The 15,990-nt window shown below is 34.7% G+C and overlaps 1 protein-coding gene across 2 annotated transcripts in view; it reads left to right on the forward strand.

Moving 5' to 3' along the window:
* Positions 1-6,959, forward strand: part of dctn4 (dynactin 4) — a 22,495-nt gene extending 15,536 nt beyond the window's left edge. For both annotated transcript variants that reach the window (XM_056472234.1, XM_056472236.1), the window contains 5 exons: positions 789-862; positions 957-1,011; positions 3,272-3,379; positions 4,093-4,190; positions 6,154-6,959. In XM_056472234.1, coding sequence (XP_056328209.1) covers positions 789-862; positions 957-1,011; positions 3,272-3,379; positions 4,093-4,190; positions 6,154-6,367 — 549 coding nt within the window. In that variant the 3' untranslated portion in view covers positions 6,368-6,959. The remainder of the gene's footprint in view (positions 1-788; positions 863-956; positions 1,012-3,271; positions 3,380-4,092; positions 4,191-6,153) is intronic.
* The last annotated feature ends 9,031 nt before the right edge of the window (positions 6,960-15,990 follow it).

Genomic DNA, 15,990 nt, shown 5'->3' on the forward strand with positions numbered 1-15,990 from the left:
TTTCCTTTCTTTTTTTTTCTTTTTATTTGTATTATTATTTTATTGTATTTTCTTCTTTTTTGTTTCTTTTATTGTATTTGTTTTATTTAAATTGTGTTTTATTGTATTTTTCTTTTCTTTTCTTTTTTTTCTTTTCTTTTATTGTATTTGTTTTATTTTGTTTAGTTTTATTATTTAATTTTTCTTTTATTTGTCCTTTTTCTTTTATTGTATTTGTTTTATTTAATTTGTTTTATTGTTTTTTATTTATTATTATTATTATTTTCTTTTTCTTTTTTAAATTTGTTTTTCTTTTATTTATTTATTTTCATTTAATTTAATTTTACAAGCCAGCATTTTCTTTTATTTCTTTAAAACCAGTAACAGTATTACATTTTATTGTAATTTAAGATATATATTTTTATACATTTTACTATAATATTAAATACAACTTATTCTTTTAATACAAAGCTGGATTTTCAGCATAATTCTTCCAGTTTTTAGTCACATAAAACTTCAAAATAGTTTTAATATAATGATTTGTTGTTAATTTCTTAAGAAAAGTTGCTGCTTAATGTATTTTGATACATTAAAAATATATATTATAGCGTCTTAAAGGCCTTTACTGTCATTGTTTTTAATCAATTTAATGCATCCTTGTTATATAAACATAATTTTGTGGTACAAATGTTTATGTATTAAATACTAATATGATTTTACATTTGTATGTGATTACACACAGCTGAGCTGCAAATCTGTTGAGTAGCAGTTTAATGTGCTGTGAATTACTGTTCATCCTTTCATTTCAGAAATGTGAGCACAATCTGAGCAAACCAGAGTTTAATCCAACCTCGATAAAGTTCAAAATCCAGCTTGTGGCAGTGTAAGTCCTCTGATTGTGCTCTCAGGTGTTTTATTTGTTGTTCTTTGAGTGTTTCTTTAATGAATTTTAATGTGGATCTGTGTTTTCTTTACAGAAGCTACATTCCCGAAGTCAGGATCATGTCCATTCCTAACTTGCGTCATATGAAGGCAAGTTTAATTATGTTTTGATCCATGGAAGAGATATATACAGTTGAAGTCAGAATTATCAGCTCTCCTGAATTATTATCCCTCCTGTATATTTCCTGTATATTATTGGAAAATATATTTTTTTCAACACATTTCTGAACATATTAGTTTTAATAACTGATCTATTTGCCATGATTACAGCACATAATATTTGACTAGAAACTTTTCAAGATACTAGTATTCAGCTTAAAGTGACATTTAAAGGCTTAACTTGGTTAATTAGGCAAGTCATTGCATAACAGTGGTTTGTTCTGTAGACCGTTAAAACAAATATTGATTAAGGGGGCTAATAATTTTGACCTTAAAATGGTTTAAAAAACTGCTTTTAAAACAAATAAGACTTTCTCCAGAAGAAAAAAATATTATCAGACATACTGTGAAAAATTCCTCTGTGAAACATCATTTGGGAAATATTTAAAAAAGAAATTAACAGAGGGCGAATCATTTAGACTTCAACTGTATATGTGTAACCCAGAGTAAATTTGGGTTACTGAATATTACGTATTTAAGCAAGTCTTTGTGCTGTATACCTGTTTAGAGTGTGAACCCTTTTTATAAACTCTCTATGCAAATATGGTTGGTATAAGCCTTTTCTGCTATTGGCTTTAAAAGTTATTGTCACACCTCCAATTCTGAAAGGAGGATTCTGATTGGAGGGGAGGAGAGATTGGCCAGAACTGTCAAACATCTGTCACATTAAAGAGTTTCTCTAATATATTTCACTGGTAAACATGTCCTTTAAAGGTGCAGTAGGTGATCTGCCAAAATGCTGACCGGTTAGCATAATATCTTTAAAAACACAGTCCCTCCCATGCCGTCCAAAGCCATGCCTCCTGATATCATGAACGCGCACACCTGATGACAGTAGACAATCCACGAGATCATGTCATTCACCAGTTTGAAAACTTTTTAGTACTTTATAATACTACAATTCTGCAGGAAAACTGTGTTAAATCTAGCAGGTTTTTAGTTGTAGCAAGCAAAACTTGTTATAATGTGCAATAATTCATGCATGCAAGCATCGCTGGTCTCACTCTCTTATGTGCTTTGTCCTAAAGCCGGCGGCATGCAGGAATTACACTTATTACTAAGCAATACTTGCATGCTATACAGACTGAATATTCAGAGTAACATGGTAAACAATATAGAGAGCGCATTACAGGCTGTCATTGTTCAGAAATGACCCAATGTGAATATAAAAGCAACTTCAGCTCAGTAAAGCAGGCTAGGCGGAATAGGGCTATTTACTGATGTTTTGTTGTTAATCTAAATAAGAAATTGACATTATCGATGCTGTAAAAGGACCTTATGAAACTGAAAATGGTCACATCAATCTTTTGCCAGGAGATTTCAGTGGCTGAACAACACTTCTGTGCATATAACCCATTCATAACAACACAATCAAGATCAGCTCTGCATGATTAAAGTAGTTTAAAGAGAAAATTACCTGTCTAACAGAAATATTTCAGCCATGGTGTCATCCTTCCTCCAGCGTGCAAAACTAACTCCAATATTGATTCAGGACTTTAAAAAGTTTTGATTCAGCATTTGATTTTACTATGGTGACTGTCTCGTGTGCACATGAACATGCAGCGCGCCGGCAGATGCGCTGATGTACAAATCTACATTTGTTGACAGACAGTTTGGGCTACTCATCAGAATTATCGGCTCGGCAATATTTAATAGAATTAACATTTTTTAGTCTTATGCCTTACCCAGAATATAAAAATACAAATAAATACATTTAGATCATCACTATTGGAATGTGAAGAGACTTTCAACCAGCACAACAAAACATGTTTCTGAAGACAATCACCTACTGCACCTTTAAATGTGCCCTATGAAGAAAATCGAGTACAGTATACCTTGGCGTAGTTGAATAATACGTGATCAGTAAATGGAAAGGGCAATACCATGAGTCTCAGACACCATTGTTTTCTCGTTCTCATGTAAATTCTGGGTGGACAAAAGGCAAATCAGAACACAAAGCAGACTGTTGCGCCACATGTCTACTATGCAGATATTAGAGAATAATTTAATATAATGAATCAGTGTAGTGTAGGGTACCTTTAGGGTGCTTGATTTTCTGCTGTTAAATGTTTGTACGAATGTTTGTTTATTCGTGGTTTGAAAACCTATTTGAGCTTTTGAGCCTTAGTCTGGGACAGTCTGAATCATTTGAAAGATTTTTTTAAAGGTAATGTGTTTTCTTTTAACATAGGAGAGTCAGGTTTTGCTAACTCTGACTAACCCAGTGGAGAACATCACTCGTGTGTCTCTGTACACCTGTGAAGAGGAAGACCCAGATGACATCAACAGCACCGCTAAGGTAAAGCTCACATTTATCTAAGTTTAAGGTCATGTAAAGATATTCATTTGGCTTACGTACCTCCCCTGTAAGTACAGAATTCTTTGTGCAAAGTCAATAAGAGCTACTTGTACACACAATATACATGTAAGACTTAAGTATTAAGCATGGTGGCTTAGTGGTTATTAGTCGCCTCACAGCAAGAAGGTCACTGGTTCGAGTCCTGGCTGGGCCAGTTGGCATTTTTGTGTGGAGTGTGCATGTTCTCCTCGTGTTAGTGTGGGTTTTCTCCCGGTGCTCCGGTTTCCCCTGCAATCCAAACACATGCGCAATAGGTAAATTGGGTTTACACTAATATGTTTGTTTTAAAACTGCGTTTTAGAATGAAAACAATACGTGTCCACACTAGTGTTTCTCCCAGCGTTTCTGAAAAGCTCTCTGTCTACACCAAACCACTGAAAACGCACATCATCAGCAGCATGTGTGCTATGATGAGTGAAAAGCTTTAGGTGCTGACTCCAAATACGACATACTCCAAAACAATATACTGTTAACAATGTTGACAATAAATACGTAAAGGACAATGAATAGGTAATAGAAAAACACACATTACACACATATGAAGACACAGTCAAAAATTTGTGCACGTGTACATATAGCGTAACTGTTGGTGGATGATTACTGTAGGCAGTATTGTTGTTAAGTAGATTAAGAAATATATTACTGTGTAATAGGTGCTGGTGCCCTCGAAGGAGCTGGTGCTGGCAGGGAAAGATGCTGCTGCAGAGTATGATGAGTTGGCAGAACCACAGGGCTTTCAGGACGATCCAGAGTAAGAATGCACAACATTTATCTACCTTTATCATTACCTTTATCTTTAACTAACCAGTTAGTTAAACACTGTGAACAGATTATTTTAAAACAGGTGAACACTTTAAAATAATGGTCCATTAGTTAATGTATTTTCTACCATGAAGAAACTATTTATTATGGTATTTCAATAGTATATTATTATAATACATTTATTATAGTATTTTATCATCTTTGTTATCGTTAGTTAACTTTAAATAACATTAGGTCAGGTGGTGCAGTAGGTAGTGCTGTCGCCTCACAGCAAGAAGGTCGCTGGTTTGAGCCTCGAGGTTGAGGTCAGTTGGCGTTTCTGTGTGGAGTTTGCATGTTCTCCCTGCGTTCGCGTGGGTTTCCTCCGGGTTTGGGTTAGCTAAATTGTCCGTAGTGAATGAGTGTGTATGTATGTTTCCCAGAGATGGGTTGCAGCTGGAAGGGCATCTGCTGCGTAAAACATGTGCTAGATAAGTTGGCAGTTCATTCCGCTGTGGCGACCCCGGATTAATAAAGGGACTAAGCTGAAAATAAAATGAATGAATGAACATTAGGTCATGTTAACTCATCAACAGTGCATTACCTAATGTTAGCAAGGACAGTTTTGGATTTGAATAATGCATAGAATGATGATTATTAATTACTTTACAAGATTATTCATACTTGATGTTAGTAAATACGTTAACATGAACGAATGGACAAGTTTTCTAAAGTGTTACCAAAACAAGTAGCTTTGCTGTGACATTTGCATTAAACTGAACTGAACTTCAACAGTGACATTTATACTAAACTATTCTAAACTGAACTGAATCAGTTTCAATTTGACTAGAACTACACCAGCATTTCACACTACTCTCCTGTCTGCCTGAATTGCTGGAGTCTAAAATATTATCGCTTTTGTCTTCTTCATTTATGTTAAGCTCCTTTGACACAATCTACATTGTGATAAGCCCTATAGAAATGAAGATCAATTGAACCGAATTGAATTTGACCTTCAGTCATTCACTGTAGTTACATCCTGTTTCATTTTCTTAAAATGTTTTTGGATGCTTTGACAATGCTTACAGGCATGGATAGGTGACTAGTAGTACTTTAACCCTCCTGTTGTCCTATAATTCTCTACACATTATTTATTTTAGGTTAAAAAATGAGCTGTTTTAACTAAACCTTTAAAATAAAGCAGCTAAATTGAAATCATTCCTCAAATCTACAGTATTTTGCATGAAGAAACAACCTCATCTTCATCACAAACTCTGAATGTTTAGGTTTACCCTCTATCACTGTTGTTTTTCATCCATGTTTAATAAGTGGACAACAATCGTTCTTGACTAAAGTAATGCGTTTTATGCTAAAAATACCTGCATAAAATGTTTGCATTCATAAACGTTAAAGCAGTTTATGTTGTTTATTTAACAACAACTGTTTATTAGCAACTGTTTATTAAGTTAAAGGTTTGATACTGATTAGAACTTGAAGTGGCGATGAGGTCTTAAAATATTCTGAGGAGGTCTTTAAAAAGTATTAAAAAGGTATTGAAATTTCCTTTAGGATTCTTGCATATACCCTGTTATTGTGACAGGCCTATGATCACATGATCTGTTAAAGCAAAATCACATGACTTTTTTTGATGCACATGCTGGAATTTATTACGTAAATGCATTTCCATTGAGTTTATGTGCGTTATTTCTTATCAGATAAAAAGTTTATCCTACTGAGGGTTTTTTAATGAGATATTCCAAAATGTGCATTAGAATCTGTTTATGGAAACGCAGCCAATGAGGTAATAGCAGTATCGCTTTAAAACCTGTTTTCAAGCATTAGCATTATTAGGCTCCCTAAATGCTGCTCTCATGGTTTATTGAGGTCATCTTCTGCTATCATGGGCTGCTGTGTTTCTCCCCTTCACTAATATCAGTGTGTTGTTGTGTGTGTGTGTGTGCGTGCGTGTGCAGTGTGGTGGCCTTCAGAAAGTCCAATAAGATCGGCTTCTTCATCAAAGTGATTCCGCAGCAGGAGGAGGGAGACGTCACTGTTGCTTTCAAACTCCGACATGACTTCCGGAACCTGGCAGCTCCCATCCGGCCCACTGAGGAGGGAGAGACCACCGCTGAGGCCATCTGGCTCACGCACCATGTGGAGCTCAGCCTGGGCCCACTGGCAACCTGAACACACACAAACAACAACGTAAACTCTTACACAAAATTACATAAACACACACACCCAACTCTCACACACATACACAAAAACAAATAAACACACGCAACAACATAAGCTCTCACACATAAAACAACATGAACTCTCACACACAATAACATAAACACACACACACACACACACACACACACACCATGCGGAGATCAGCCTGGGCCTGCTAGCATCCTGAACACACACAAACACAACATAAACACACACACACACACACGTGGAGATTAGCCTGGGCTCACTGGCAACCTGAACACACACATTAACATAAACACACAAACACCCATGTGAAGCTCAGCATGGGCCTACTGCTAGCCTAAACACACACACGGAGCTCAGCGTGGACCTGCTGCCAACCTGAACACACACACAACAACAACATAAACTCTCACACACAATAACATAAACACACACACACACACAGAACAGCATAAACTCTCTCAGACACACACACACACACACACAAACAACAACAACAACATAAACTCTCTCACACACATGGAGCTCAGCCTGGGCCTGCTGGCAACCTGAACACACACACATACACACACACACACACACACACAAAACAACAAACTCTTACACAAAATAACATAAACACACACACACAATAACACAAATACTCTCAAACAAACAAACACGCATACACACACAACCACGATTCTCACCTTGAGCCTTCTGGCAACTTGAGGACACACACACACACACACACACACAATGATATAAGAACTCTCAAACAAACAAATGAACAAACACACACTCTCAAACAAACGACTATACGCACACAACCTTAATTTCTTTATCAAATAAACACACACAGTTCTCACCTTAAGCCTTCTGGCAACATAAGGACACAACACACAACACTCTCATACACACAGACATACACACAATCAGAAACACTCTTAAAGTAAACTCACTGGTAAACTCAGTCGCATCCTTACTCATAAAGACGGTCATCATCATGGTTAAGTGAGTGTAAATACACACACACACACGTCACTTTCAGGAACAGTTATTTAACACTGCACACACTACACCTACATTTGTGGCAGATGCTTTGAGCAGCACTTTGTTTTTCTCTCCCCCTCTTCTCTTTCTGTCTCTCTAGCGCCCTCTGCTGATGTATTTACACGCATGTGACTACAGTGACACCTACTGTTGAATATCTCACAGACTGCAGTTTGCTACACACTTAGATTGATTATTCATGTAGTTACTGTGTTAATTTAAGATTTTGTATGTGCTGTAAAACGAGCAACAAGTCACTCTCACTTGTGTACCGCTATTACTGAGACGTCCGCAGTGAAACACATGCTGATACTGTATTCAATTAGAGGATGAACACCAGAGCGTTCAGCTTTATTCATGTCTCATGCTTATCTTCATTTAGTTTCTAATCTGAACACCTTCAAATGTGGTTAGGCAGTCTTCAATAAAGTGACGTATCAGTATGTGTTTACTGTTTTTATTCTGCATAACGGTGAAAGTGAAGAGTTCACATGCAAAAACCAGTGCCATCTGAAATGTTCTTCTAAAATGAGCATTTTTCTCAGGATCCTGCATTTGTGTTCACTTATTTCACTTAAAAGGCAATGCAAAGAACATATTATTTTCCATAAAAGTGGATTCACTGAACATACACACAGGATCTGGAGAAAAATTTCCATTTTTTAGGAGAAAATTTCAGACAGCATTTAGGGTTTTTTGCGTCTGAAATCTTCAATTTTTGTATTTAAGCTAGTGCATTAAATTGAGCTTGCATTGGAAAAAAAAATTTATATCATCCAAAGCATTATTTTGTTTTGTACAATTTTTTCCAAATTTTACTTGGTATAATATTGTAGAATATAATAAAAGTGATAAGTATAATTCTATATTATTTATAATTATACATTATATAGTATAATATAATTTAAGTAGTAATATGCATTTTCTTTATTATTATTTATTTTTGCACAAAACCAAAAAAACTATTAAATTATTAATTTAACCCTTGTGTGCTGTTTAGGATGTTTTTATCCACTGCACTGATTTTAAGTCTTAATTTGGCCACAAGTCGCTATTCTGAGTTATAAAGTCGGATTTCCAAGATATAAAGTTAGAATTCTAAGTTATAAAGTCAGTATTCTGAGTTGTAAAGTCGGAGTTCTGAGTTATAAAGTCGGAGTTCTGAGTTTTAAAGTCGCAATTCTGAGTTTTAAAGTCGCAATTCTGAGTTTTAAAGTCGCAATTCTGAGTTTTAAAGTCGCAATTCTGAGTTTTAAAGTCGCAATTCTGAGTTATAAAGTCGGAATTCTGAGTTATAAAGTCAATATTGTGAGTTATAAAGTCAGTATTCTGAGTTATAAAATCGGAATTCTGAGTTTTAAAGTCGCAATTCTGAGTTAAGTCAGAATTCCGAGTAATTAAGTCAGAATTATGAGTTATAAAGTCAGTAATCTGAGTTATAAAGTCGTAATTCTGAGTCATAAGGTCAGAATTCAAAGTTATAAAGTCGGAATTCCAAGATATAAAGTTAGAATTCTAAGTTTTAAAGTCAGTATTCTGAGTTATAAAGTCGAAATTTTGAGTTATAAAATCGGAATTCTGAGTTATAAAGTCAGTATTCTGAGTTCTAAAATTGGAATTCTGAGTTATAAAGTTGGAATTCTGAGTTATAAGAATTCTGAGTTATAAAGTCTGTATTCTGAGTTTTAAAGTCGGAGTTCTGAGTTTTATAGTCAGAATTCTGAGTTATAAAATTGGAATTCCGAGTTATAAAGTTGCAATTCTGAGTTATAAAGTCAATATTCTGAGTTATAAAGTCGGAATTATGAGTTATAAACAGTAATCTGAGTTATAAAGTCTGTATTCTGAGTTATAAAGTCAGTATTCTGAGTGATTAAATCGGAATTCTGAGTTATAAAGTCAATATTCTGAGTTATAAAGTCAGTATTCTGAGTTATAAAGTCGAAATTTTGAGTTATAAAATCGGAATTCTGAGTTATAAAGTCAGTATTCTGAGTTCTAAAATTGGAATTCTGAGTTATAAAGTCAGTAATCTGAGTTTTAAAGTCGGAGTTCTGAGTTTTATAGTCAGAATTCTGAGTTATAAAATTGGAATTCCGAGTTATAAAGTTGCAATTCTGAGTTATAAAGTCAATATTCTGAGTTATAAAGTCGGAATTATGAGTTATAAACAGTAATCTGAGTTATAAAGTCTGTATTCTGAGTTATAAAGTCAGTATTCTGAGTGATAAAATCGGAATTCTGAGTTATAAAGTCAATATTCTGAGTTATAAAGTCAATATTCTGAGTTATAAAGTCAGTATTCTGAGTTATAAAGTCAATATTCTGAGTTATAAAGTCAGTATTCTGAGTTATAAAATCGGAATTCCGAGTTATAAAGTTAGAATTCTGAGTTGTAAAGTCGGAATTATGAGTTATAAAGTCAATATTCTGAGTTATAAAGTCAATATTCTGAGTTATAAAGTCAGTATTCTTAGTTATAAAGTCGGAATTCTGAGTTATAAAGTCTGTATTCTGAGTTATAAAGTCAATATTCTGAGTTATAAAGTCAGTATTCTGAGTTATAAAGTCAGTATTCTGAGTTATAAAGTCAATATTCTGAGTTATAAAGTCAGTATTCTGAGTTATAAAGTCAGTATTCTGAGTTATAAAGTCAATATTCTGAGTTATAAAGTCAGTATTCTGAGTTATAAAGTCAGTATTCTGAGTTATAAAGTCAGTATTCTGAGTTATAAAGTCAATATTCTGAGTTATAAAGTCAGTATTCTGAGTTATAAAATCGGAATTCCGAGTTATAAAGTTAGAATTCTGAGTTGTAAAGTCGGAATTATGAGTTATAAAGTCAATATTCTGAGTTATAAAGTCAGTATTCTTAGTTATAAAGTCAGTATTCTGAGTTATAAAATCAGAATTCTGAGTTATAAAGTCAGTATTCTGAGTTATAAAGTCGGAATTCTGAGTTATAAAGTCAATATTCTGAGATATAAAGTCAGGAAATAATGAAGGAAATAGTAATATAGCCTTCTTTGTCTTTATTTAGTATTTTATTTTATATAAAGAAACTGTTTTCCCAGTGTTGGGTTGCGGCTGGTAGGGCATCTACTGCGTAAAACTGCGATAAGTTGGTAGTTCAACGGTACATTCAAATCTTAGTTGTACATTACATGTTAGAGGGAACAGGTGTGTTGATGCGTGTTTAAAAGAGAATAAAGTGGAACATGTTTTATTATGTGTTAAACAAAGGAAGAGGCAAAGGTTTTAAGAAGAATTGCAAACATTACATAGAAAATACATTTAGTCATTTGGTCAATTTAGTCATTTAGCTTACAACTGTGTTTATTTAAATAATTTAAATAAAATACTAAAAGATGTTACAAATGTGGGACAAAACAAATACGGGCAATCATTTGCAGACATTTCATTTAAAAAAGAAGGAAAAAACTGAACACTAGGTGGCGGTGTGCGACCAAAGTGATTCGCAAATACTAAACAAATAAGTGCAATCATGAGATTTGTTAGGAATATTTGATTTACAGATTTGTAGACCTTTTAGTATTCCCCCAGCTAAAACATTTTTGTTTTCACGCTTCCAAATTAATAAGCAGGAAGAGGTTATTATGGTCTTGAGGAGATATACTGTGTCCCTAATAAAATTTGTGAGGTGTCATTTAAAATTATTCACTGCATTTACTCAGTAAACTCATTTATTAATTTTCTTTTCGGCTTAGTCCCTTTATTCATCAGGGGTCGCCACAGTGAAATGAACCGCCAACTTATCCAGCAAATGTTTTACGCAGTGGATGCCCTTCCAGCCTCAACCCATCACTGGGAAACACCAATATGCACACACATACTCTACAGCCAATTTCATTCATTCATTTTCTTTTCGGCTTAGTCCCTTTATTAATCAGGGGTTGCCACAGCGGAATGAACCGCCAACTTATCCAGCAAATGTTTTACACAGCGGATGCCCTTCCAGCTGCAACCCATCTCTGAGAACCACCTATACGGTCTCTTTCACACACATACACTACAGACAATTTAGCCTTCCTAATTCACCTATAGCGCATAAGTTTGGACTGAGGGGGAAACTGGAGCACCCGGAGGAAATCCTTGCCAACACGGGGAGAACTTGCAAACTCCACACAGAAATGTCAACTGGCCCAGCCGGGGCTCGAATCAGTGACCTTTTTGAGGCGATTGTGCTACCCACTGCGCCACCGAGATGCCTACGGCTAATTTAGTTTATTCAATTCACCTATAGCTCATGTGTTTGGACTGTGGGGGAAACCGGAGCACCCGGATGCAGACCCGCAGGGAGAACATGCAAACTCCACACAGAAATCCCAGCCGGGACTCGAACCAGCACCCTTCTTGCGGTGAGGCGACATCGCTACCCACTGCGCCACCGCTCCGATATCAGTACACACACACACGTACATTCATTCATTTTCTTTTCAGCTTAGTCCCTTTATTAATCAGGGGTCGCCACAGCGGAATGAACCGCCAACTTATCCAGCATATGTTTTACACAGCGGATGCCCTTCCAGCTGCAACCCAGTACTGAGAAACACCCATACATACTCATTTACACACATACACTACGGACAATTTAGTTTATTCAATTCCCCTATAGCGCATGAGTTTGAACTGTGGGGGAAACCGAAGCACTTGGAGAAAACCCACGCGTACATGGGGAGAACATGCAAACTCCACACAGAAATGCCAACTGACCCAGCCCGGACTCGAACCAGCGGCCTTCTTGCTGTGAGTTGACCGTACTAAACACTGCGCCACCGTGACGCCATATATATATATATATATATATATATATATATATATATATATATATATATATATATATATATATATATATATATATATATATATATATATATAAAACAACAACAACAACAATATAAGGCAGAGATGCCCAAAGTAGGGCCCGTAGGCCAGAGTTGGCCCAAGGTAATCTTTGATTTGGCCGCCATCCCATCTGAGAAGAGAGGGAGGATGATGGGAACTGTTTAGAGATTGTCTTTTGAAATCTAATGTAACCTTTTGTTTGTTTTATTGTTAAAAACGAATTAAAATTAAATGTTTCAATTAAATACTGTAAATGAATCAGATTTAGTTCAAATGCACATACCTGATGGATAGAGCAAGATGCAGAGACTTTGGTGAGCAAATCAAGGCAAAGGCAGATTCTGCTTGACCAGTGTATTCAGCATTGAACTCCACTTGTTTGATTTTATTGCAATAAGTTAGCATTTTAAAAGTTTTACTGCATAAGTTAATACTATTAGTAAATGTTTTTTTTAATTTTTTAATATTATTAAATAAATTAGGAAATTACCCATGGCAACTTCAATATATAATTTAGCATATTCACCTTCGGGAAGGGCATCCGCTGTGTAAAACATATGCTGGATAAGTTGGTGGTTCATTCTGTTGCGGCGACCCCTGCTTAATAAAGGGACTAAGCCGAAAAGGGAATGAATGAATGAATATTTACCTTCGGGTCATGATAATTTGTTTTTGGGCACCCCTGATATAAGGTTTCCCTCACACTAGGTGGCGGTGTGCGTCTGTAAAGTTGGTTCGTAATCAGCCGCCATTAAATCAATATAAACAGAAGCAGCTGGAGTTTTTGTTTTGTTTTTGTGAATCACAGCTGTAATGTTTATTCGGGAAAATACATTCACATTCTCTCCCAGAAGTGCAAGATAAACCTCAAATGTCCCCCAAAATAACCCCAGACAGATAAATGAGCGTAAACACTGGCGGAGCTTTTATATGTCCAAGTGTAATGTTTGGGTTTCATTTGAGATGCCGAACTCGAGGAGTGTCTTCTCCACAGGTACGTTTTGCCACACATGTTCTCTCTTTGGTCATAAATTATGAATTAGAATAATATTATGAAAGGGTTTGGCGAGATTGAGGTTGTTTGAAAACGTACTTTATCTTCTAATCCTCTAGATGACACTAATGGCGCACACAGTTCATACTTCACCACACGAAGGCCTTGTGTTTTGATATACGCGCTAAGATTAATAGACATTAAACTCTCTTACGTACTGAAAACAAGCAAAGCCTACAATGTATTGGTTTAGTTACTAAACCTATTTAAAGTAAGACCCGCAGATTAGATGACTTTATTAAACTACAATGTAATGCTGAGTAATGCAGTTTCTGTAGCATCTAGCCAGAAAATTATTAAGTTTAAAGTTTGTTATATATATATATATATATATATATATATATATATATATATATATATATGTATATATATATATATATATATATATATATATATATATATATATATATATATATATATATATATATATATATATATGAGCATATATATATATGAGCATATATATATATGAAATGTCAACCTTGACATGAAAATGAAGTTTTTGACAAAATAGCAAAACTGTTTCAGTGTTTTTTTGTGTAGGTTTGTATTTTACAGTGCTCAAAAATGCATCTGTCAGTGTTTTTAAACGATTATATTTGATTTATAAAAGTCGAACAAGTGGCAATTTCACATCCGTCACATCCATAACAGAGAGATGTCACATCCATAACGAAGCTTTCTCCTCATAAACGCAAAACTGTAAAATCAAATAAAGTCAATCATGTTTGTTCTATAGTGATCCAACTCTTCTCCTTTTGATTAGCATCGTTTCTTTTGGGTTGTGCAGTTTAACTCACAGAATTTCTACAAAGTATGTTGTACACTGCAAACTTGCAGACTTTTTTTGTCACATCCATAACACATGTTTATGTTCATAATTTTCGGCTCCCACAACTCTACGACTAGTTGTTTTAAAAAATAATATAAAGAAATGTTTCAAAATAATGTAAACATATACTTCCTCTGTCAATTTATGTTTTGAGATTTATGTATGTATGTATGTGTGTGCGTATGTCTGTGCATGTATGTATCTATGTATGCATGTATGTATGTATGTACAATGCTCAGCATAAACCCCATTTTGAAAATTAATATTTTTCTCCATTTCTCAGTGAACATAGGCAATGTATTTTGGTGCATTTAAGCAAAACAGATTTACTAAACACACACACACATATATATATATATATATATATATATATATATATATATATATATATATATATATATATATATATATATATATATAAATAAATTACAACCTACAATATTTCAACAATTTTTCAATTTTGTTGCTTCTCTTTTTCCTCTTTTAAATTTGTATTTAATATTTTTCTATAGCATAAATTTGGCTGTACTAGTTTTTGGACCGTTATCGCAAGTTATTTTGTTAGATGAACTCCAGATGTGGCTTCAGTACTGACTAATCCAATGTATATGTATGCACAAATATAATATTAAAAAGCTTCCTATTAAAATTATGAATTTAAAAGATAGATTTGTGAGGGTGTACTTATATATGCTGAGCACTATATATATATATATATCATGGTTTCCGCTACATTCTTCCATGGCGGGGTGCCACACCAAAATTCATCCCGCCACGGCTACATTACAGCTTCTCATTCAAAACATTCAGTCGTTTTTTTAAATAGCGGGTTTTAATCACACCAAAAACGTATTAAAAGGTAAGTGAATTATAACAGCGTGAATTTTTCTGTAATCGTTGTAGTGCTGTGTGTTAATTGTTTAACCCTTTAAGGTGACATGCTGACTGACAGATGCGTGATGTGTGAGGCCAGCAAACACGACGTAGCTTTCAGTTATAATGAACACAGTGTCCATAATTATATTTTATTTATAGTTAAAGATCTATGGCTCTGCATACAATGACTTTATATTGCTAGAGTTTATAACCTTTTCACTTGACTTAAGGACGCATTAATGCTGCTCTGTAGGTCTATTGGAGACATTCACAAATATTCCTAACAAATCTAATAAATGTTGAAGACCTACTCGTTACATAAACGCACTAAATCACACTTCAGCAGCGTTTATTTGAGGGCGCACAAGAAAATCTGCACTTGAGCAGAGTGTATTTTAGGGCCCGCAAGAAGTTTTGTGCACAAACAGAGGAAATCGTCGCTCGAGCACAGAGATTCACATGCTCTTATTACATGAATGCGATCTCGACTTGTAATACTGCGCTTACGACATTTGTCAATGAAATAACGCCATAGGTATTTGGTAGAACTTTGTAAAAGGCCAAACAGAGTCTGCCGCCACAGCTGGAAAAAAATCCTAGAGGAAACCCTGTATATATATATTTATTTGTATATATACATACATATACACTGTGGGTATTGTGTGTAGAATTTTGGGGAAATAAATGAATTTAATTCATTTTGGAATAAGGCTGTAACATAAAAAAATGTGGAAAAAGTGAAGCGCTATGAGTACTTTCCGAATGCACTGTATATGTGCACCTTAAGCAGAAAACTATGAAGATAATTTACAATTGGATACACATAGATGACTATGCATGTATTGAGTTATATGTGAAGTTATTGCATTGGGCAATGTGCACAGAAAAATGTCTACTAGTATTCTCTGTACCATATGGCAAAGCATTTTAGTGCACGTTAAAGCACAC

The sequence above is a fragment of the Danio aesculapii genome, chromosome 14 (assembly GCF_903798145.1).
Source record: "Danio aesculapii chromosome 14, fDanAes4.1, whole genome shotgun sequence".
In the NCBI taxonomy this organism is placed as follows: Eukaryota; Metazoa; Chordata; class Actinopteri; order Cypriniformes; family Danionidae; genus Danio; species Danio aesculapii.